This window comes from Dysidea avara, chromosome 7 (assembly GCF_963678975.1).
Source record: "Dysidea avara chromosome 7, odDysAvar1.4, whole genome shotgun sequence".
NCBI classification, from domain to species: domain Eukaryota; kingdom Metazoa; phylum Porifera; class Demospongiae; order Dictyoceratida; family Dysideidae; genus Dysidea; species Dysidea avara.
In genome coordinates this window covers 10,270,629-10,293,337 of record NC_089278.1, presented here as the reverse complement: position 1 = coordinate 10,293,337, position 22,709 = coordinate 10,270,629, and the positions used below count along the sequence as shown (strand labels likewise).

The window sequence follows — 22,709 nt, the reverse complement described above, 5'->3', positions numbered from 1 at the left end:
TCTGTAAATGTATCTCCGTTACACATCCGTAAACGTTAAGTAAATAAAATTTTGCATTGCATCAACCTCGTGTAACAAATACCAGGTAGTTGAAATACTCATCTCCACTGTTACATACAATAGCTGCGGTATCTGAAGTCAATTTATGCACACAATAGAGTCTGGTAGCTAATTTAAAAAACCAACAAAACAAACTAAATATCTGTGTCATATATTATTCTTTTCGTACTTGTAGCACCTCTACTAAACATTGTGGTCCACCTTCACCAGCACCACCAACCATATAGAGTTTTCCATCATGTATACATGAAGACACTGAAGCACGTGCTTGCCTCATATTTGGTATGCGTTGCCATTTCTTGTATGTATTGTTGATAGTCTCGCCCTCATCCAGTGGCTTTAACCGTTCGCTACCTATGCCAGCTGCACAGACAACTCTACCACCTATTACACCTGCTGCAAAATCAGCCCGGGCACTAAAGACAGGAGGGACCTTTATCCACTGGCGTTCCGAAATACTGAACCTGTCTACTGTCTTTACCACACCTTTCTTGGGATCAATTCCACCAATGACAAAGATGTTGTTGTTGTGTCCCACAACACTGTAGAATGTTTTGTTGTGTGGGAAAGGTGGTAAAGACTCCCAGGTTTTGGCCTCAATGTCGTAACACTCCAGAGCTGGAATTGCAGTCTTTCCACTACGACCACCAACCAGGTAGAGCTTGTTTCCATGTAAATATCCATCCATACAGTATCTAGCAGTTGGCATGTCAGGAAGTGGTGACCACTCGTACTTGTCAATGTTAAAACATGCAACTCTATTCAGTGGTTTAGTACCTGTTGTACTGCCTCCAAACATGTAAATGTTTCTGCCCACCAGTATGACAAATGGTTTCACAATACCCATGGGAAGAGGTGGCATGTGCTCCCACTGGTTCGTTTCTAAATTTAGCACATCAATTTCAGCAATTGGATCATGCTTATCACCTGTACCACCAATTAAAGCCATTTTGTTGTCAAAGAACACTACACTGTTACATCCGATTCGCTTGTTGGGCGCATTAGGTAGTGTTTGCCATTTCTTTGTCGGTAGGTGTAGTACTTCTGCAACATCCATACCCTTTCCCATCCCATCCGCACCTCCCACAACGTAAAGGCGGTTGTCATGGACTCCACACGCTGCGTAAAGCCGTTTTGTTTCCATTTCTGGTAGTCTTTCCCAAAAGTAGTCACTGGGATGGGCACCTTTGTCAACTCCTCCTTCAGCCATGATCTGTTAATTGCGGCAAATGATGCGCTTTAGTTAGAGTTCAGGGTGAGGTCGTAAATTGTGCAGTTATATAGAGCACTATGAATCCATTGTTGTCCGCGGAATACATAAGTGACAAAGCGATCGATGTATTTATTAACAATACAGGCATTGAGTCTGCTGCAGAGTTGGTAAGTTAGTGGTGTGCATTTATTAGAGCACGCATGCAATGTGTTTCACTTAGATCTTATCAGAGATCAAACTCCATAAGGATTTACTGTATGTTACAAAGATCCAACCCCTCACACCTACAGGGTTAACTGACCAAGAGACACTGGAGTGGTTAGTGCTCACATAGCTAAGCTAGTTAGCTAGCTATGCAAGTTGGATTTGTTGTAGACACAAATTTGTTATGAGGTTTGTAAAAAAGTGCATGGTTATGGAGCACATGTTGCGATGTATTCCAAATAGCTAAATTCAGTAAATGCAGTCCACTATATTTAATATTGACCAAGTAGCTATTTATACATGTTTGAAGGGCCGCACTAATTTTATTTGTAAATCTAGCATGGCATAGTTAATGTATAACAGAAATGTGGAATATGATTAAATTCATGCTCATTACAAATTCATTATTCTGGCAAATGCAGGGGCGGAGAAATGGAAGGGGGGGGGGAGTGGGCAGAGAAGTCAATTAGAAGAGTTGAGGGACAGTGCCCCCTCACTTTTTCCAAGGCCTAGTTGCTAAAGTACAGCTTTTTCGCCAACTTATTTTGCCTTGATTTAGTAGGGTTTGTGCTAAAGGTTATGCAATAATGGTATAATACGTGAATCAGTGCTGGGAGTGCACAAGATCGAGATACTCTAATAGAGCAGTCATCCAACTACTATAAGAGAACATTCAATGTAAACATATTAATTGGTTCTGCTGTGCAATTTATTCAATCTGTCTCTATTACATAAACAAGTGCATGAGTCAATCTGAAGTACCTTCATTTACTGATGTACTGTATCTGCTTGTACAGCATCTTAAAGGAATGGTCAACCTAAGTTTCAGTCGAAGCCGAGAACTTTTGAAGCTACAGTACTACGAAGCACTAACAGATTTGTACAGTGACCAACGGAAAATAAACTTAACTAAACTGTCCTAACGCAGTCCTCTATGGAGTTGCATCTTGCACCATCATGTTCTCCATGAACAGGCAAATCCATTGTTGGGTAAGTTTCTTCTGCTAGGCAAAAATATGAGTGAACTGTGTGAGGCAGCAAACTAATACTCATATTTTCCATCTCCTTGGGAGCACTGACACGAAGCAAAGATTTTCAAACTCCTCTTGCTTTGGGGAACACGATGCTACCAAGGTGTTTTACCATTAATAGCACTTTCCTTCAATACAAAAAAGTGCTCAAAAAATTAAGCATTTATAATTTGTAAATATTTCATTCATTGTGTTTAATCATACAGTACAATAGTACTGTATAGTAGGGACCACAAAGGAGTAGGAGTGGCCCACAAAATAGCATCACCCAGAACATTTTCCCTGGTGACAATGAGGCGGTATTGGTTAGGTAAAACTAAACCCAAACAACCTTTCAGGTCGACCAGAAATGCTTTCAACAAGTTGCTACAGAATTTAAAAATATATTTATTTAACAGAATTTTCTAGTGCCTGACTGACTGACTGACTGACTGACTGACTGACTGACTGACTGATGCCTTCAGATAACTGTAACTCAATAACGGCTAAGGCTACAGGCTTGATTTTTTCACTGTTCGATGCTTCGGCCCGAGAGGTGCCTTTTGGCATACCGCAGTACGTACAATGCATTTTTCATAGACTTACCAGTGTCCTCCTTTGTGTCCCATTCATCTTTGCTGACAGCGAAAAGTGTCAATTTGGCGGTAGCACATGATGGCTTCCCTTTGTATTAACGGAAATTGTCTGTATTTTTCATAGTGGCTATTTTGATTGCAGAGGTGCTTTTCGAACAGTTCTTGATTCGAACTGCTGTGTAACCAGTTGAACATACTTAACAACGAAGCGTAATGGATACTTCACTTTTCAGACGATAATTGATATAGCTGGGGTGCACGGTGCCATTTCAGATGCGCTTTGTGTGGTTCACCAGTCATAATAATTATTTACAAAAAATGCTAAGAAACAAGTACACAGAAAAATTTGGAATTTTCAACTTGAGTGGGGACCATAGCACATCAATAAAAAGTACTGAAACAAGCTGGAGTAGTGCACGATATTAAATCACAGTAAAACAATAAGAATTGTAGCAGCACAGTAGGAATATAACACTTCTTATTGTTTTACTGTGATTTAATATCGTGCACTACTCCAGCTTGTTTCAGTACTTTTTATCGATGTGCTATGTATGGTCCCTACTCTAGTTGAAAATTCCTGTGTACTTGTGCAAATTAGGCTTTCACTAACATGTGGGTGGGATTCTTGCAGATCCAGCTAAGAGTTTCCTAGTCAAGTACACGTATACCCATGCAAAAGTACTAGCATATTAAAAAAGGAAGCAGGGATCCAAGCAATAAAAAGGTAGTGAAACACCAAGACATAGTATTGCAACATAGCTCAATGGGAAAATCCCTACATTGGCATGTCTTAACTGTTCAGCCAAAGTAGAGATTTTACCACCAAGCTATGTAGTAGTACTATCATTTAGATATCTTTTTTCACTACTTCTATTGCTTGGATCCCTATTTTCTTTTAATAGACGAGTTTGTTTAGTGTTATAGTGTGTAGATATGATATACACATGTGTTAAAGTATTGTACATACTGTTGTGACTGCTTTATTAGAATATCTCGAGTGAGAGGGTTGTAATCACAATGCCTTTTTACCATGCTGTCATACACAGTTATCCGGCATGTTCACTGTGATCAATTGGTATAATACCACTAAGTCGTTAAGGGGTGTGGTCACCATCCATTAGTTCTCGGCTTATGAGGCTGAAACTTCACCAGCGACAGTATAATAGTACTATATAATTAGGGATCATGAATTTTCTGGCCAAGAATATCACTCTAAAACCAGCCTCACAATACCTTAATGGCGCCTTGGAGTATTGGTTAGGTATAACTTAGCCCAAAAGTACTTTCAGTACAACCTGAAATGCTTTCTTCCAATAAGTTGCTACAGTTTAAATATATATTCACCGTTTGACGTCACTTCAGCCCAACAGGTGCCTCATGACATACCGCAGTATGTATAATGCCTGCTTCACAGACCTGTGTCCTCCTTTGTGTCCCATTTATCTTTACTGACAACACAAGGTGTCGATTCACGGTGGCACTATGTGATGGCTTTCCTATCATTCGTAACAAGAATTGTCCAAGTTTTCCAATGTGACTGGATTGATTGCAGAGGTCCTTTTCTTAGTTTTTGTCATTTGTAATGCTGTGTAGTGGGGTGAACATAGCTGAAAATGAAGTGTAATGGCTGCTTTCAGTAATTGACAGTGTTGGGACAGTTACTTTATATAAGTAACTAGTTACATATTACATATTACTTGCAACATAACTATTTAGTTACAGTTACATATTACCCAAAAAATAAAGTAACTATAATAGTATTACATATTACATTACTTTGTGTCCACAGCCTTAAGCTGTCACGTGTGAAATTACCACCTTATCACGTGACATCATTGCGTTGTTGGGCAATGTGCAAATCTTGGTTATAAGTAAGAAGCTGGTGAATAAGCTTCATTCAGTAGGCTTCATTACTTCGTTGTGGCTAGGCGTTACACAGTGGATTACTAACGAGATTAGTAACTTCGTTACTTGCAGTAATAATATTACGTAATATTAGACTCGTTACAGTAACTATATTACTTGGGTAATGCGTTACATTTGTAAGTAAAGTAACTTGAGTTATATTACCTGTTTTTATAGCGTATTTTGTAATATTACTTAGATACCACAAAAGTAATAATATTACGTAACGCGTTACTCCCTACACTGGTAATTGATATAGTTGGGGGGCATGCTCAGAATAAAAAGTAGTAAAACTGAAGATATTCTAGTGGATATTTAATCACTAATTCAGTCATGAGTATAAGCTGAAGTAGGGATTAAATGCATGTCCACTAGTATATCTTCAGGTGTAGGCTTGTTTCACTATTTCTTATTTCATTGATCCCTTATGTTAAAACTGCCTCGAAATATCATAGGCGATGAAAATTCAAAAAAAATTTTTTTTGCAGATCCAATCACACATGTACGTACATGTGACTGCAATAGTGAGCTCACAATAGGGATCGCCAATGCTTTTTGCAAAACTTCTAATAGAACGCACGCCTAAAAAAACACCTTGAAAAGTAATTCTTCGACTCAAAACAACCGTCTGGTGGTTCTTTGCAATGAGTAGAGATCCACTAGTAAGTATGAAGTGAAAAAGGAACAGTAAGCGTATTTCAGACAAAACAAAACTCGTTTTGTTCATTATTATTCATAATGTTATATATTTTTTTGTTTCACAGGCATTACATAGCGAAGTTTATAAGGAGAATCCTGAGATAAAAGGTAGTAAGGGTTGCTTTATGGATCATTTATTTTTGATTCCATTTTCAAACGAAAACAGCCCAAACCGGGCCTTGTCAAAATGCCATGACACATGCAAAGCCATAAAAGATTGGGCTCAGAGCTCAGTGTGCTGCTTGATGCTAACAACACCTGTTCTTATTTCTTAGTAGAGGCCAGGAAGCTTACTCTATCTTGCAAAATGTTTTTTTATTATTATTATTTTATTGCTACATGATTTTTGTACATGGGCAGGTTATCCAAGATCCAAATACTCTAATAGAGCAGTCATGTAAATACTCTAATCTAATAATGCAGTCAAGTGTTTCTGATAATAACAAGTTTGCACTGAATTATATATGTAGAATGCTATCTGCAACTATCTTCATTATCAATAAAACAAATCCATTACTGGATTAATAAAAAGTACACAAACTAGATGAATAGACAATCTAATAGGGGAATAGGGATCGATGAACAAAGCCATGAAACAAGAGGGGATTGCTGGGATGGTAATGTAACCACAAATCCCTATTTTGACTTATCTCATCATGGAGCATTAAACTACGATTTATGACAGAGAGTCTAAATATAGGGATTTGTGGCCACCCCAGCAAATCCCTTCTTTTTCATGGCTTTTTACAGCGATTCCTATTCATCTAGTTACAATACATACATAGTAAAGCTGAAACAAATATCCTGCTTATCCGGTTATCTGGTTAGCATTGTATATCTGGATTGACTGAAAAAGAATAAAACGGATATTAATACTATGCATAGCTATAAATTGTCACAGAAAAGTAAAATGACAACAACTCAAAAACATTGTTTTCGTGTTTTTAATATGATGCACTAATACTCTTTTGTAATAGTACCTTTCGTCACATAATTTAATGGCTGCAATATGAAGGGTGTCATTTTTTAGCTGCAAGGTGGTGTGTACATCAATTCATTCTGATTGCTCAGTTAGAGTATTTTTATTACATAGGATGTTTGTGTTGGACGTGCTTAACTTCTGCTTTTGGTCAGACAGTGATGTGTTGTTCACAGTTAGCTACAGTGACTCTCAATGGACAGGTTATAGGGCTCTAAGAGCGGCTTTCTTGAAAGCTATAGAGGTAGTCATCAGTACACTTACATACAGTATAAGTTTATGCTATTTTTAGGCTGGTACTCCCATACACAAACCATCCTTCTATGCTTCAATCACTAAAGAAGTTCTTAGTGACATTTTAAGGTCAACCACTTCTGTTGATGTTCCCATGTTAAAAGAAAGAGTTGATTGTTTACAAGAAGCTGGAAAAGTATTGATCGAGGTATGGACTACGTAATCAAATGAGCAGTGAAGTGTTTAGTGGAAACTGTGTATGCAGAAATTTGGTGGATCTGTACAAGAACTTGTTAAAGAGAGTGGGCAAAGTGCCATTAAACTAGTTGAGCTGTTATTCAACAACTTCAGTAGCTTCAGGGATGTCGCAGTGTACAAGGGACAGAAAGGTTTGTTTACCTGTGTTAAAACCATGCACATCAAATTTAAAGGCAATTTTCTAGCCAAAAGTAGCATAAACATAATTATTGGTTAAGCTATCTGCAGTTAGATCTTAAATAAAACGTATCGTAACAAAAACTTTAGTGTTACTATGTCTCAGTATCAAGTACCACTTTAGTGTGTTGTGCAGACAAGAAAGCTACCACACCAATGTGTTTTGAGAGGAAGAACACATTTTAATGCAAACCTATGGTCCCTTCTTCATTTTTCATTCTTAAAGACCTTGGTGAGTTGCTTGCCAAATTTAGGTGAAATCACCCTCCATTCCTTAGATATATGCTGTATACTAAAGTTTTCTGTTTTCTTTTCCTTCTTGATCTTTTTGCATGTTTTATTATAAAATGCAAGCATGTAATCACACATAATTATTAAAGAACAAATCTAGGTACCAGCTAAAAATACCATATCATGAAGAAGTGAGCAATGGTACAATCTCCAACTATACCAAACCACACGAGTTCTACAACAAAACCTCTATGATGTTACTATACTATAGGAAAGTTATCTTATGGTCACAGTGAAATGTAGTTCTGTAGTCTAGTACATTTACTACTTTTAGTATACCTACTGCAATATGTGTTTGTGTCTGTAAGGAGGAATTACATTAGAATGTAATCTATGTTGTGTCAGGAGCTTACGAACCACTGAAGGCAGCTAAGGTGCATGCTCATGACTATCTAAATTATTTTATGCATTTTAAATTTATTTACACAATGCAGTAATCTATTGAGTACATTAAACTGCATTGAGGAAGAGTCACCATGAGGGAATGAAAATAACTCCAAGTAGGTATACTTGATATAGGAGAGATAACAATAGACTGGTGTTGAGATGAGACAAGTAGGTACACTTGATATAGGAGAGATAACAATAGACTGGTGTTGAGATGAGAACCTTGCCTTAGTGTTTATTCCCACATTATACCTAATGTGCTCCACTTTATGTCAGTATTCACACACTACTACTGATAGATGTTCAAAAGCCACGTATGTTATCATGCGACTCTATACAACATCATATTGCAAGGTCAGCACTTTCATGTATGGAAACTGTTTTGTTACTCTCTGTAGGCAGCATACATGTAGTTTGCATGCTCTTTGAAGGCTCATATGTTACTGTCAGCATTTATATTCAAGTTTAATTTACTTTGTTTTGCAGTATTCTTCCTAAAAAGAGCTCAAATATTTGTGTCTAATGTGTGGAGTGCTTTTGGTGGAAGTGGCTATGGTACTTTTCATGACATCAATACTTTAAGTATGTTTGCTGATTATCGGTAAGTCTACATAGATTTTGCTTCCTGCAATTATATATGTATTTTCTTTTAAACTAAATCTTAGGGTGCCACAAACCCTGCAGTTTTTAGGTGTGCTAAATTATTCAGATTCACTATTAAAGAAATTACAAGGAGGCATGTATAATTTTGTATAAGAGTATCATTATCTACGTTGCTGTGTTTAGGGATCCATATAGAACAAGGTTCAGGTATTGAGTGTGAAATCAGAGGATGTTCGATCCATGCTGTTGAGGTGATGGTCATTATGTTTGTTCAACTCTTAACCTGCTGATCTTGTAGTTGATCAGAAAGAAGCTGTGCTTACTTGTGTCCGCAGATCCTGAGTTGGACTCTGATGTAGATCTACATGCAGTCCTCATTGACTGTTATCTATGGAACTATGCTAAAGACCATAGAGAAGTTATGAAATCTTATCCTATACATAAAACATACACAATATTTTACTAATGTTATAGTTAGTAAAATGTTTTGGTAAATGCTGTAGCTGTAAAAAATTTTGCACTTTTAAATATCTTTCCTCTGTTCCCTTTCCCATTGTGCATGCTCCTCCCTCTTTCTGTGTATAGCTGCATTTTTTTTCTGTTGCACAAACCAGTACTGTCAATATTGAATGAAGTGATATTTACCTCTTGTCTGAAATGTTGCATGATCTCTGCTACCATTTCCCGTAATTCAGCAAGTTGTGTTGAAGTGTCGTCTTCACCTTCTTTCAAGCTCCGCGCTTGAAATAATGGAAACAGGTCGGTTTTCTCATTTTTTATCTGAAGGAGAAAATATCATCATATTAGATATTGCTACATGAAAACTTACCTGGTGATAAGCATAACTTTCAATGGCATTGTGATCACTGACATCAATCCTCTCCAGGTACAGATAAAAGTAGATATAATTCCACATAGAATGCTCATGTTTCACGTGATGATCAAAACCCTATAATTATTCACTGTTTCTATCTAGTAGTTTCAGAATTTTGTATGTACCTCTGATTTTCTCTCGAATTCATAGCTAGCTATGTTGCAGATAAAGCAGTTTCCTTTCTTATCTTCCTCTATACGCCACTATGGATTGAATGCTGATACGGTATCATGGTATAGTGTTAAAGTACATTACCCTTTCATCTCTCAGTTCAGAGAATGTATCCACAATGATACCAAACACAATGTTCAGACCAATAGTGGTCACTATGATGAAGAAGGTTAGATCAAAGAAGACAACTCTTAAAGCAGTCTCTTTAAACTTTGTTGGCAAATCAACAGTCTAAAATAGACATGCACTCTTAATCTTTAACTTTCATTGTTATTTTGTGACACTTACCAGTCCTAAGGTGTCCAGTAAACCATACTCCAACACACTGATAAAACATTGAATGAGTGAACGACAGAATCTGACATTATCACCAGGTTCTTCAGGATCTGGTTCATGAAATTCATTAGCCAAAAATGCAAAGGTACCCACACTGTAAATATACAGCACTACCAGACCAAGTGCAGCAACCCACAGCAGTGATCTACCTGTATATTTATAACTGGTAAAATTACTGTAAATGTGATATAATCTTCACCATTCTTAGTAACAGATTTCAACACTCGTTGTAGAATGTCATTATCAATCACAATGTGTAGTAGACAAACACAATAGAAGTATCCATAAAATGGTAATGACAGTGCTGAGCATGCCACAAATACCTATAAAAATAAATGGTACCCCTTTCATTGGTGTAAGTGCCCACATACACTGGAAGGCAACATTATTATACAATTCTTACTATGTGATAAAGTGATCTGAGTCCGAAGAATGGCTCGTCAGAGTATGTAGGAGTTCTTTCATTTCGTAATCTGAATTTCATTTACACAAGTATGCATTGCACAGGTTTTATTACTACTTACATATACTTGTAGAAAGCACTTGGCAGTACAAAGTTTGATCCATTAATAAGGAAATAAGACATGACCATTGCTATACTCATCAGTAAGTGGATGCCACCACCAATGTATAGAGCATAGTCAAAGAACCAATGGCTGTTTCGTTCAAGAGGGACAGTTGGATCAACTGTCATACACAAAGCACTGTCACAATCACCAGGTGAAAAGGAACTGTTTTGAATATTAACTCCATAACAAGAAACACTGCGGCAATATCTGTTGAGTGTGTCATTATTCTGGTCTTCGTCATTGTAAGCTCTAAAAAAGTGTTGATAATTAATTACCACATAAACAGTTGACTGACAATTTTATGTCAACATCACTCCAAGCAATTATCAACAGTATATTCATTATCAGTGTCCAGAGTATGAGTAAGTAATTCCTCCATCTCCTGTAATGGCATGCACTATATTATTTAATAATGGCTTTTTTTTGCTTACAGATTGTAAACAAACATGTTGGTGTACCAGTGGCTACGGAGATGGGTCTAATACACAGTATTGTTATTGGTTTTGAGTAAAATAAGTCTGTATGTTACCAGATGAATGATCTCTTTTCGTACTGATATCATCCATTCTAGAAAATCTCGGAGCTTGTCTTCAGGAGAATCACGGCTAACCCGATACTTAACCTTTTCAATGATTTCTTCTGGCAACTCATCCTGTGCAAAATAAGTTACACTATTGGCTCTACTGTGGCTAAGACAGTATGTTTAGCTCACTTTTGAATTAAATCTAAAGTGAACTTTTGCTAGAGTTTTCTGATTGTCGTCATTCTCATATAGTAATTCAATGCTCTTTGTGTACTTCCGACAGTAATCCCAAGCATCTTCAAGATCTGCATCACATTTAGTCTCAATTGGATCTTTTGAGCCACTTGACTGAGGTTCTGTTATTGCAGTATGTAACGATAAACACATGATAGTGAGCACTCACCAATGTCACTCATTGAGATTCCTTCAAAGTCAGCAAAATGTATTAACACATGGTAAACCATGAAAGCTGCTCTTTCAGCATCATCGTCTTCATCCATCTCTTTCTGCAAATCAAAAAATGCTATACATATCATCCATCACATGCTAAGTAGTTGTACCATTGTTTGATCCTGACTGAGCTTATAGAAGTAAACCAGAGTACTTTGAAGAGCTTCTATATCAACACTTTTAAAGATTCCCTGTACAAGCTTTTCTGAGTCTGGGTGTGTTTCTTCACACATTGCCTGAAGAAGTTCTACAGCTGATTGTTTCAACTCAAGCACCTATATATAAAAATTATAATTATTACTGAAGTTCAAAATGGACGACAGAGGAATCTGACCTCACTCAGGGAACACCTCTGGAAAATAACAGTCTGTAAGATTCTATTGATCGTATCCACTATTTGGTGGTCAAAAAGGACTTGCTGGTTGGCAAAATTACCCTGTTTACACATAACTCTAAAGTATAGCATTCATAGTTGTGTAGCAATTACTTACCACACTCATTTCAATTAGCGTTTGGAGAACTTGTTTAATAAGTGCAATATTGTCTTTGGTTGCTTCCACATAAAATGACTGAAGGAACATACATATTTCAGATATAAGGTTAATAGTCTTTATGTTATCTGGTTGCTCTCTGAGGTAGTTTTGCATTGGTCGATATTGACCATCACAGAGTAGGCCAAGAGTTCGAAGTGCCAGCTCAATATATGATGTGTCCCTGAATTTGAGTGAGCTAGCCTTACTGCTACTCTCCAGTGGTGATTTCTAATAGATCAAGTGGATAATGTTTCATTTTATGCCATCTATTTACTTACAACATGTGCCTGTAACTTTTGCAGTCGGATTTTATTTTCTGCTAATGCAACTCCGGCAATCAGCTATGCAAAGAATATTTAAATTTATTTCATTGATAACAAACTGCTACCTCTTCTTCATCTGTTGGTTTTGGTCTTTTGCGTTTAGCAGTAGAAAAGGTTGTTTCCATTTGACCTTGCTGGTACAAAGTGTTTTGGCCGTCATCAGCGTCTTCCATTTCAACATTGCTCTATTATTTGACTACCATGTGATATTTTTTCTGTAAAATGATTACTTACAGCTGATAAAAGTTTAGTCTCAGGAGTGTATAATGTTGGTTCCTGGGTTACATCATATTCAGTAGCAGAAGCAGCATCCAAGCCAAGCAAATTCTGTGACAAAAGTTTCTTGAAATAATATATGCATGGCTGTTTACATGTGTACATACTTCTCTGCTAGTTGCTTGAATTGCTGTCCCTACCATTCCACTTGTTGCAAAACCAGCCTTCTGTGTGCAGAAGTTAAAGGCAATTTCTTTAGGAGTAGAGTAAAGTCTTACTAATGCCTTTTGCGTTTCCATACGCGACTCAAGCTGGGTTAAAAGCATTCTTCGTTCACGATCATTTGTACTAGCTTGTTGCAAGCGATATTGCATGTTCACAAATAACTTCTCTTCTCTAGTTTCCAGTAGGTAGCTAAAGCCATTCTGATGATTTTTAGAATGTTACTTTGAGAACACTGATAATTATTTACAGTAAATACCTGAACCCCTCTGTTTCCTGTGTAAAGAATGACCGTCAAGAAAGCTAAAATTTCAGCAGAAATTAGTTCATTAGGGTGTGACAGCAAACCAACAAGCTATGAAAACTTGTATATGATACAATATACAGATGTACAAGTGTAACATACTCTTTTAACTGTATTTCCAAAAGACTGAATTTGGTTTTGTACAGATTGCAATCGTTCTGACTGTCTGAGGTAAGAAATACATTTATTATTGGTTGAATTTACGGATCGTTATATATACTTACTTTCTGAAGAGAACGGGATCTTGTCCTTCTTCCCTGAGGTCAGGATCAACGAACATGATCTCATTATGAATTATTGCTCGGAGTAATTGTATGTATCTGATATTACTTCTGTCTTGTCTGTAACGTTCTTTCTCATCAAGATCAGCCAAATTGTTATATGATGACCTATAATTGTTTATCATTATAATTGTCTCACTAAAGTGGTATTGCTGCTTACACCACACAATCAATTATTCTTTCAGTAGCAGGAGCAATCTTTGTTGAGTGTTGGCCTCGCCTATTGTACACTGTAGTAATAGTGACTGTACGGGTTGTACTCTTACATTGCATAAAGGGAAATGTGCTGTTGAAAGGATGGTCCTAGTGGAAGCCATTCATCTCCATGTACTTCTAATAGGTCATCTTCAAACTCACTATACTCTAAAGCAAGTTTCAAATAATTTTGTAACAGTTGTTGGCCTCACCAATATCATATGGAGAGTGAATTTGGTGATGGGCAGTGTTAGGACCCCAGTATGCAAGCTCAAAGTTCCGTACAAAATTGTTGAACTCGTCATTAAGTTTTATTTCACGACCATATTCTTCTTTGAATTTCTGAAATAAAAGCTGTAATAATAATAAAGTGTCAGTGGTTGATTATGTTTCTCACATCAAGTGATTCACTCTGTGCTGTCACATTATGCTTGACTCGTAAATTGAACCTGGCCCACACCTGCAGAAGAAGTGAGCTTTTAAAGTAAATACATTAATTAGTCATCTAATGAAATTTTTACCCTGCTGTCCACATTAAGCAAGCCCTCATCATAACAGTCGTGTTGTAGGATGGTTAGGATGGTGGTGCGTAGCATTTCCCACTGATCTTGTGAGCTCAAGTAGCTGATAATGACATCCACTAAATACTAAACAAAGTATTAAATTAAATGTGGCTAATATTATATTGGCAGATTTACCAGTAATCCTCTGGCAATAGAAGCAGAAATTTGAATTTCCTTTTCAGGAGCTACTTCATTTCCAGAGTAACCAGCAATATTGCTTGCAGTCTTATCATGAGGAATAAAGTAGTCTGTGTAGTAGATCTGTGTACAGTGAAGTATTTAATCCATTGCATGCTTAGCCAATTCAAATATAACCTTAAGCATTGGCAGAATTCCCTCCATGATGTATAAAAGAACACCGGGTGCAATTTCTCCTTTTTCATCAGTCACAAATGGTATGTTGTATGCTGCAGTTACAGTTTTAGTCTTTCGGCCATGTTTGTATCTGATAGACTGAGTTGTAAGGTTGTGCTTTGCTTCAAACAACTGATCAGGTGGCAGATTTTGCAATGCTTTGGTTATCCCTTCCAGAAGTAAACTAATATGTTCCAAATAGCTCCACATTTGCCTACAAAGTAACATTACAATATTTTTGTTCCTAACATGGCCGCAGTCAGTATACCAATCGTGGTGAAGAATAATTGAGCCTGTCTGGATTTTATCCCCTCCAACATTCATGTAGACCCAAAGCAGATACCGTAAAAATGGTCTCTTACGTCTCGGGTCCAAGTCATCGATGGTTAGAATCTAGATGTGGCACTGTAGTAACAATGCAGTTCTCACATTATGTGCTGTACCTGAAGTAATTCATTGATAGACATAATGTTCTGACATACAGATTCAATGAAGAGATTTTCCCCTTCTGCACAAGAGGCTAGAAGATCAATCGTTTTCAGCAATACTTGTAGGGCTGGATCTGAGTTATCCCCATTAAGTATCAATTCCTTCCTGTATGCAGTTATGGATCATTGATAATGCTCGCTCGCACTTGATGTACTACAAGCTAGCTCACCTTCTTTTTTCTTTTTCTTCTTCCAATCCTAGAAGATCACCACAGAAAGCCTCTCGTGTTATACTGAAGTATTTTATTATGTAAGCTTGATTGCGTTTCAAAGGAAGATCCAATTCTTCAACCTTTGTGTATATAGATTGTCATTCTGACCATCAATGTTGTAGTACCTTTGCAACAGCCTTTAACAGTCCAAGCAGTTCTGCTTGCCCGACAGGTCCACCATAAGCAATTAACTTGAACACTTTTTCTACTTGTTGCTCTTTAATTTTCAGGCAAGTTTCTTGGTTGCCAGTAAACACCTATGTGCAAGAGAAGAGATAGAATGATACAATAAATTTTCTTAGCATACTTCAGTCAACACTTCTGCCATATCAGGTATTGCAACATCAAGTTGCAAGAAATCATTCATACGATCAAAAAGACGTTTTTGGATCAAACTGTTTCTTCTGTGCAATATATAATGATAGTATAGTTATTTTTCTGACACTAAAGTTGCATACCTAGCCAAGAGTCTTAGAAATTGTAGGCATTTGGAGATGATGAGTTTGCGTTGTAGCGTCTTTGCAGAATCATTTTCTTTAGATGCATCACTAGACACTTCTGAGGAGTCATCTCTGAACACCAAATTTACTACATCTGTGAACACTCCTAAAGCAATCACAATACATGACTGCTGTGTTTGTGTACTATATAACTCACCAGTGTTGTATAGGATTTTCTGGTTTTGAGTGTGTGGCTCATCAGGGTCTCCTTCCAAATGACACAAGCTGATTGCACAAAGAAATATAACAGTATAATTATATTAGTATTGAATTCTCGTAAATAAGGTTTAACTGTAATGGCTTACAAAGGTGTTGTGAGTTTAATATTCAATGGTATACATATACATACGTTGTTAGTCTTTCCAAGATTCTAATTAGTTGCTGGCACTGCACATCATTTACATCAACTTCAGCCAAATGGCGTAGTGCAGGCAAATGTGTAAATGACACCTCATTGAAAACCATTGTTGATGAATCGGTAATCAGTAGCTGCAAAAGTAATGAATATTTTTGTGTGTATTTATGATATGGAAACTAACCTGTGCCTGAACAGCTTTTTCAAACAGAGTTTCTTCAGCAGAATAGAACCTGTTCAGTAAGTGAAGAGCTTCATGAAGTAATTCATCATTTTTGTATTTTGATAAGTCCTGTAATAAGCATGATAATGGTTATACTTTATTATAATAGTACATCATTTTGTATACTGTGTGAACAATGAGTTTTAGATGCTATTGTCAGTATTTAGTTGTATGCTTTATGGTGATTTGTGACTGCTGAAGTGAATATGAAAACAGATACTTGGGATGGGTACAAGTGATATTATATATATATATATATATATTTTCAAGTAATACTGCTGTTGCTTAGTGCAAAATTTATGCATTTGACTGCATGATCTTCCTGGTACTGAGTATATAAGTGCCAGAACATTGTTCCCACCCAATATTCATACATTGTAAGCATCATTTCTGTTGTCAACACAATTGTTTGCATACTAGTAGTGTACAGATACAATTGATTCCATAGTTTTGGTGGGATTTGTTTTTTGATAATAACTACACTGAGTGGAACCTGTTAATCAGGACACTTGAGGACACTTGGTAAAGTATCCCTTTGCATGTAAACTGACCTTGAAAATCAGGACACCTTGATAATCAGGACACAGTCCCAAGGTGTCACAGGTTAGTGATATGATGATGGAACTTATAACAGTGATTGTGTGCATGTATTGCATATATACGAGGTTTGTTAACACTTGGTGTTGTATATACGTAGTACATACAATTAAAATGGCTGAAAATGGAACTCCTCTGCCATCAGTTATGTTCTCAAATTCATAAGCACTGTGTGCAAACACTGTTTTCAGCCTGTCTGTGGCTATATTCATTAGCCTGTAAGAAAATAAATTCATGATATTGTGATGGGAATTGTGTACTGACCATGCATTTTCATGTATTCTGAGACGATGAGAATTTTTCTGGAGCTCTTGTAATTCTGCAGGAGGAGGAGTACGTTGGCCAGTACCACTCTGCAGTAAATATTAGTAATGAGACTATTAGTAAACACCAACACACTTTATAATGATAGTAAAATGTACATAACAATTTGGGTATACAATTAATTCTATGACTTCTTACTGTAAACTTTGTTGTTATACGATGAGTGACATTAGAAACGTGATGTGTCACATGTGTCACTTGTTGAGTCAGTCCACTTGTTATCTGGTGCAGTTGTGCTGGAGGAGCAATGTATCGTGACAGTCCTCTGCGATGTTTAACAGTTTCTTGTTCGTCATCTTGTTCTTCCTCATCTTCACTGACTTTCTGATTAGGATCAACGTCTCCTTTTAATTGCTTGTAGTCATAGATGAAATGCTATTAAACAGTTTGTTATGGTATGGTGTACAAACGAAAACATTTTAGCTACTGTTTACCTGTAGTCTCAAATAGAATCGAAAGTTAAAGAACAAGTCCATCACTTTCATTGCCTTGGTTTTCATGTTGAAGATAGCTCTATTTTCATGAGTATCTTTATATCTTCCCTCCTACAATTATGCTAGCTAGAACAGTTTAACTAATCAACACTTCATCTACCATTCTAAATGATGCACTTTGGTCATCAGAAGCATTTGGAAATGGCTTGTCATTCATTCCATTAAGTAGAGATATAAGTGGAGGCATCAGCACATTTATATCATTTAGGTCTGCATAGTATCCATATTTGACAAGTAGATACAAAAGGTCCAACACCTATGTGTTTGAGGACCGCTATAATTGTGTTATAAGTACAAAAATTCCAACTCACTTCAGCATTGAAATTGTTTGAGTCCATCATTTTCTTAGACCCAGTAACAGACTAGATGTTGAATGCATATGACTTATTTTATCATTTATTGGTGTAAATAATAACCTGGTGCTTCTCTACATGTGACTTTATCCAGTCTCGCAAGTTTGGAAAGTAAACATTGACTGACCCAGTCAAAGATTTGTTGGGATTTGCAGCAGCCAACTTGTACGGGTCTTCCACTACTTTTGAGTATATCTGCATGCATATTAATCATGAGTACTGAAACAAGACAGTGTATTTGCTTACAAAAGACAAAGACAAATTCTCTAGGATAGCTCGATTATCTCCAACATCAACATAAAGCACTAAAAATGACAATGAGAAATTTGTACATGTGGACTAGAACCATACCAACTATCAGTTCCACGTATTTTGAACGAACAGCAGGGTGGAGAGTGTCATCTTTAGCACTAGTGAGTGCCTCTTCAAAGGTTAAATAGTTGAATTCCTGTGCAATAAAACCTGTTACTGTATTGTTTGTTTATATGGTGTCCAAATTTTAGCTCATCACATGCATGTATACATGGGAATAATAATATTGTATATAGTTATTGTTGTGTTTTGCATACTTTATCAATGACTTCCACTGCTTTAACGTTGTTCCCCTAGCAGGCAGCAAATATGTGAAGTTAATTCATAGTACCAAATATTTGTTACTTTACAAAGCTTTCCAAAGAGATCAAGCTGTGCCACCAAGTACTGATAATCCTTTGATTCTTTTGATTTGTCCTACATAAACAAATCACATAGCAATTGTGTATTTGTCTAATACAATGATCACTTTTGCAGCAATCTCATGCAAGGAACGCCATCTCCCTTGGGGATCACTTGGGGCATGAAAGTAAATGATATTAGGATCTCCATTGGGAACTGCACTGCTTCCACCGACCTCAGTCAAGTAAAATAATTCCTATAAATTTAATAATTGTAGATTCGTATTATGTACACAATAATATATCAATTTGTGCATACCTTCCCATGTTTCCTAACTAGCTTCTCAATAATTTTGTCTGTGTAGTGTCACAAATAGAAAATGTGACAATGAAAATAACTATAACCTACTTTGCTTTTCAGGAATTGGTCTGTCATTGCATACACAAAGAACACCAAGTTTGTCAAAGAAACGTGGATCCTGAGTAACATGTACTTAACTGTAGAGATATACAGTGTTTATTTTCTACCTTGCTTTGCAGTAACTTTTGAATGCTATCATCAATCTGATTTTCTCCATATTTTGATACAATTAAACTGCAAAATTAGACACCGATGCATCATTTGCATGCTGTGTACAAATCTACCTGTTATCTCTGACTAGTTCAGTTAACATGTTTTCAGCATCAAGATCCATTCCAACTTGCGTCTCAAAAAATGGAATAAAACGAGCTAGGTAGTTCTCATTTTTTCTAAATATACACCACTACAGTGACTGTGCCTGAATTGTAGGTATACCATTCAAGTTTACCTGCTTTGTCCCAACAGGTACACTTCCACCACACGATAACATCCTTTGCCAACAATTCTCTGGACACTGGAATAGCTAAATAAATGCAGTACTCTATACAGTCTGCATGTTTACTTAGCATCAGGTGCTTTTGGGTTGAAATTTTTCAAGATTCGAACAATCACTTCAAGGACCATCAGATTTCTCAAGAGTTTTTGATGGTCTTTCATTCTTGGATGAGCATTTTTCATAAAGTTTGATAATTCATCTAGGGCCTATATTTGTTAGCAAAATCAATTATAGTGAGATGTTGGCTATATAGTTACTGCTGCAACCTTTCGAACTAAGTTGGCTTTCTTAATGGTCACTGCTTTGCTCTGGCCTGATTCAATCTGTATGTAGAAAATGAAAAGATTCATATACTATTTTATAACATGTCTACCTCCTTGATGTATGCTGTCATGATTGGAACCATTCCTGCAACATAAGCAAATTTTTTGATCAACTTATCATCAACCTGAGAAAAATATATGCATGGTGAGTTCACGTTAGTATGAGAAACAATACCTTTTCAATGGTAAAGGCATCATCATAACTCATTTGGTCATGAACTCCAATTGATGTTAGCTCAGCTGAATCCCACTGTAAGCTAGCTAACCCTGGGGCATTGGGGTTAAACGCCCGACGGCAGTATGTATCTCCTTAAATTTTGTTAATAAATTAATAGTGCAATTGTCTTTGACATTTGCACCTTTCTTAGCAGCTAGCCATGTTTTGGTGTGAGGATGGTTGACCCTTGCATAAGACATAAACTCAATTCCACTCTCTTCCTACAAGCACATTGTGCTTAAGAACATATAATAGTTACAAACGTACTTCAATAACAGGAAATAATCTAAAGACTATATCAAAGTCAGCTTTTCCAGTGGCCAGGTCATGCTCTTTCAGTGTCACCTGAAGATATAAATAAGAGTAAAAGTTATTTGATTTCCCTGCACGTGCAAACCTGAAAAGTATTTGTTTCTGTGCTTTTCATGACTGCAAGATACAGTCGTGTTGGAAGATGCTTAATTCTGCAACGTTCACCCCAGTACACTGTTTGACCTGTATACATATATTGAAATTAACTGTAAACATTAGAGAAATAGGGATATCCTACCACTCAGTGGCTCTTTGTCTTTCTCAATCTGCCAGTAGGTAATGGAGGAAGTTGAAGGAACTTTTAACCTTCCATGATCTGATTTTCGCTTTCGTAAATGCACTGGTGTATTAGAATGTGTAATAATACTCTACATAATTATGTATACATAATTACCATCTTCCACAATAACATCTTCCTTGTCATTAGCAAAGGAACCTTCTGCTACCAAATAGCATTCAATCTCACGGTGGAATAATCTCACTACACTGCCAGCCTACATTAACAAATAAACTGTTATGCTTGTATGTTGCACAACTGTTGTATAAAAAGTATTGCAAGTATTTATTGCATGCGTACAATGTATGTCAGACATACTGTTAAAGTTAATGCAGATTTCTCTTGCTCATCAGCTATCATTGTGTAATGTGACTTGATTGTGTAACCTGATTCAGAGGCTGCACCATTGACTTCACGGCTGTAAACACAAAATACATCATACCACGGGTTACTGTACATGCAGTTTACCATTGTTCATGTAAAGTTACACCAACTTGGTAATAAGTCTTGCTGCTAGTGTGAATATACTGGCCTTCAGTTTCTTCACTAGCAAAAGTGACTTGATCATCTACATGCACCTACATCAGTACACACACATAATAATGTTATTGATCAACTGTAGCTACTTGCACAGCCAAAACTAGCTGTACCTCATCTCCTATAGATCTAACTTTGTATCGAGGCAAAATTTTGAACAGGCAGTTTTCAGAGTCATGTGGAATCAGTTGCATCTGTATAAGTGAATCACTAAATTCATATAGCTACGTACTAGTTTATATGCATAAATAACCTGCATGTTGCTAGTTTCTGTCTTGGAAATCTGAACTGTACTAATTGCAACGTACTTTCCACTGTACATGTGTAACAACTAGAGAAGAACACGTGATTATACAGTCCGCTTACAGATAGGCGACCTATAGTAGTCACACCTGAATGACAGATCCATACAAGACTGGCGTACCATTTCGCCGTTCTTGCTCCAACTGATTACTCTTCAACTCGACCTCCACATTTTTCTGTAATTACACAAGTATAGCTACAGACCCTATACATTGCAAAGCTTGCCTCAGCTGTAAGCAGCTGCATCTTTTCATCAGCAGATAATCCTGCATCTCCACTTTGGGTGTAAACGCCGAAATAACATTGGCTACTAGATAAACACTGCAACTAACAATTTCTTTTTCATATCGGCCAGTCTTTGTTGTGCCTTGTTCTTGTTAGGTGCTAGCACCTTGAAGGTTGCCACTGTACGAAGAGTCAGTGGCCTTACTTCACACAACCAGTGTGGCTATAGCTTACTTCTTTTATCAGGAATATTGGGATCATCAGGAGAAATCACTGGTAAGACTGCTAGTGATAAGTGGTGGGTGCTACGGTGAGATAATAACGTGCACATGGCCGATCACAGCTAGCTATCGGTACCAGCTACGCCTACTTTCTGCATACCTGGAAGTTTCTGAAAACACGTATCCTTTTCCTTCCTTTGAATATAGGAAAATCACATCTCCAATGCGCAGCGACTGCTGCTGCACTTGGTGTCGAGCAGCAGACATGACTTGTACACAGTTTGAAAGCAGGCGGTACACTGTTTAAAATTCATTAAATGCAAGGTGATTGGCTGTATTTAAATAATGACGTTATGCATGGTTGTGCAGCGGTGACACACCCATCTTGTGGGTTACCATTATTCCACGGAACGGAATGGTATATTCCGTGGCATTATTCTCCGGAACGGAACAGAGCAGACACACGTTCCCCCCCAGCGCATCAACTATAGTATTTCTTGGTGGCCATGGGCGTCCTGGCCGGAACGGCTAGATCTATGGTGGGGACTATTCTACGGAACGGAACGGAACGGAATGCTTTCTCAGATTGAAGCTTGCAGCTTACCATGCACAAGTTATCAGTGGCACTTCCAGCAGGTAATCAAACGTACCCCAAGAAAGATAAAACGAATTTAAGGATCGATTGTGGGTTCTTGTTGGTTGTCATTA

At 37.1% G+C, this 22,709-nt stretch overlaps 3 protein-coding genes across 4 annotated transcripts; 1 reads left to right on the top strand and 2 right to left on the bottom strand.

Annotated features, from left to right (window-relative positions):
- Positions 1 to 103: 103 nt before the first annotated feature.
- On the bottom strand, positions 104 to 1,336 carry LOC136262213 (kelch domain-containing protein 8B-like). The gene has a single exon (XM_066056413.1). The coding sequence runs from the start codon at positions 1,268 to 1,270 to the stop codon at positions 215 to 217; it is 1,056 nt and encodes a 351-aa protein (XP_065912485.1). The 5' UTR covers positions 1,271 to 1,336; the 3' UTR covers positions 104 to 214.
- Positions 1,266 to 9,144, top strand: LOC136262216 (queuosine 5'-phosphate N-glycosylase/hydrolase-like). 2 transcript variants are annotated; one of them, XM_066056417.1, is made up of 9 exons: positions 1,266 to 1,440; positions 1,494 to 1,591; positions 6,781 to 6,910; positions 6,959 to 7,108; positions 7,166 to 7,289; positions 8,500 to 8,614; positions 8,679 to 8,749; positions 8,800 to 8,867; positions 8,915 to 9,144. In XM_066056417.1, exons 1-9 carry the CDS (start codon positions 1,351 to 1,353, stop codon positions 9,080 to 9,082), a joined length of 1,014 nt encoding a protein of 337 aa, XP_065912489.1. In that variant the 5' UTR covers positions 1,266 to 1,350; the 3' UTR covers positions 9,083 to 9,144. The 2 variants fall into 2 exon arrangements, with proteins under 2 accessions (XP_065912489.1, XP_065912490.1); XM_066056418.1 differs by having other exon boundaries at positions 1,389 to 1,440; positions 1,494 to 1,666.
- On the bottom strand, positions 9,025 to 22,709 carry LOC136262169 (inositol 1,4,5-trisphosphate-gated calcium channel ITPR1-like). Its single transcript, XM_066056328.1, has 77 exons — positions 22,606 to 22,709; positions 22,162 to 22,552; positions 22,015 to 22,085; positions 21,888 to 21,960; positions 21,781 to 21,832; positions 21,645 to 21,731; positions 21,506 to 21,583; positions 21,366 to 21,446; positions 21,184 to 21,293; positions 21,034 to 21,133; positions 20,833 to 20,932; positions 20,677 to 20,778; positions 20,524 to 20,621; positions 20,394 to 20,471; positions 20,269 to 20,347; positions 20,085 to 20,218; positions 19,960 to 20,034; positions 19,853 to 19,909; positions 19,653 to 19,792; positions 19,539 to 19,604; positions 19,375 to 19,479; positions 19,258 to 19,324; positions 19,139 to 19,208; positions 19,049 to 19,086; positions 18,858 to 18,986; positions 18,734 to 18,805; positions 18,646 to 18,681; positions 18,428 to 18,524; positions 18,323 to 18,381; positions 18,140 to 18,271; positions 18,035 to 18,085; positions 17,824 to 17,979; positions 17,664 to 17,774; positions 17,368 to 17,604; positions 17,170 to 17,258; positions 17,013 to 17,121; positions 16,270 to 16,377; positions 16,080 to 16,219; positions 15,888 to 15,955; positions 15,689 to 15,836; positions 15,538 to 15,634; positions 15,356 to 15,487; positions 15,189 to 15,310; positions 14,974 to 15,124; positions 14,799 to 14,923; positions 14,492 to 14,744; positions 14,312 to 14,437; positions 14,135 to 14,260; positions 14,011 to 14,073; positions 13,826 to 13,955; positions 13,685 to 13,781; positions 13,579 to 13,638; positions 13,362 to 13,526; positions 13,240 to 13,303; positions 13,093 to 13,188; positions 12,890 to 13,036; positions 12,779 to 12,838; positions 12,630 to 12,722; positions 12,461 to 12,580; positions 12,351 to 12,413; positions 12,031 to 12,300; positions 11,874 to 11,975; positions 11,650 to 11,814; positions 11,493 to 11,595; positions 11,279 to 11,445; positions 11,096 to 11,218; positions 10,998 to 11,044; positions 10,862 to 10,948; positions 10,522 to 10,815; positions 10,401 to 10,470; positions 10,197 to 10,320; positions 9,950 to 10,146; positions 9,746 to 9,892; positions 9,616 to 9,693; positions 9,446 to 9,565; positions 9,262 to 9,396; positions 9,025 to 9,214 (listed from the first exon to the last, which is right to left on the bottom strand). Exons 2-77 carry the CDS (start codon positions 22,266 to 22,268, stop codon positions 9,140 to 9,142), a joined length of 8,304 nt encoding a protein of 2,767 aa, XP_065912400.1. The 5' UTR covers positions 22,269 to 22,552; positions 22,606 to 22,709; the 3' UTR covers positions 9,025 to 9,139.

Excerpts from the sequence above, each read along its gene's own strand:
- LOC136262213 (XM_066056413.1), bottom strand. The coding sequence starts at position 1,270 with ATGGCTGAAGGAGGAGTTGACAAAGGTGCCCATCCCAGTGACTACTTT.
- LOC136262216 (XM_066056417.1), top strand. The coding sequence starts at position 1,351 with ATGAATCCATTGTTGTCCGCGGAATACATAAGTGACAAAGCGATCGAT. Across the intron at positions 6,911-6,958 it reads CTTTCTTGAAAGCTATAGAG|GCTGGTACTCCCATACACAA; the intron begins GTAGTCATCAGT and ends TGCTATTTTTAG. Across the intron at positions 8,868-8,914 it reads GTTCGATCCATGCTGTTGAG|TTGATCAGAAAGAAGCTGTG; the intron begins GTGATGGTCATT and ends CTGATCTTGTAG.
- LOC136262169 (XM_066056328.1), bottom strand. The coding sequence starts at position 22,268 with ATGTCTGCTGCTCGACACCAAGTGCAGCAGCAGTCGCTGCGCATTGGA. Across the intron at positions 19,793-19,852 it reads AAGCCAACTTAGTTCGAAAG|GCCCTAGATGAATTATCAAA; the intron begins GTTGCAGCAGTA and ends TAACAAATATAG. Across the intron at positions 12,839-12,889 it reads TGGAAACGCAAAAGGCATTA|AAGGCTGGTTTTGCAACAAG; the intron begins GTAAGACTTTAC and ends TTCTGCACACAG.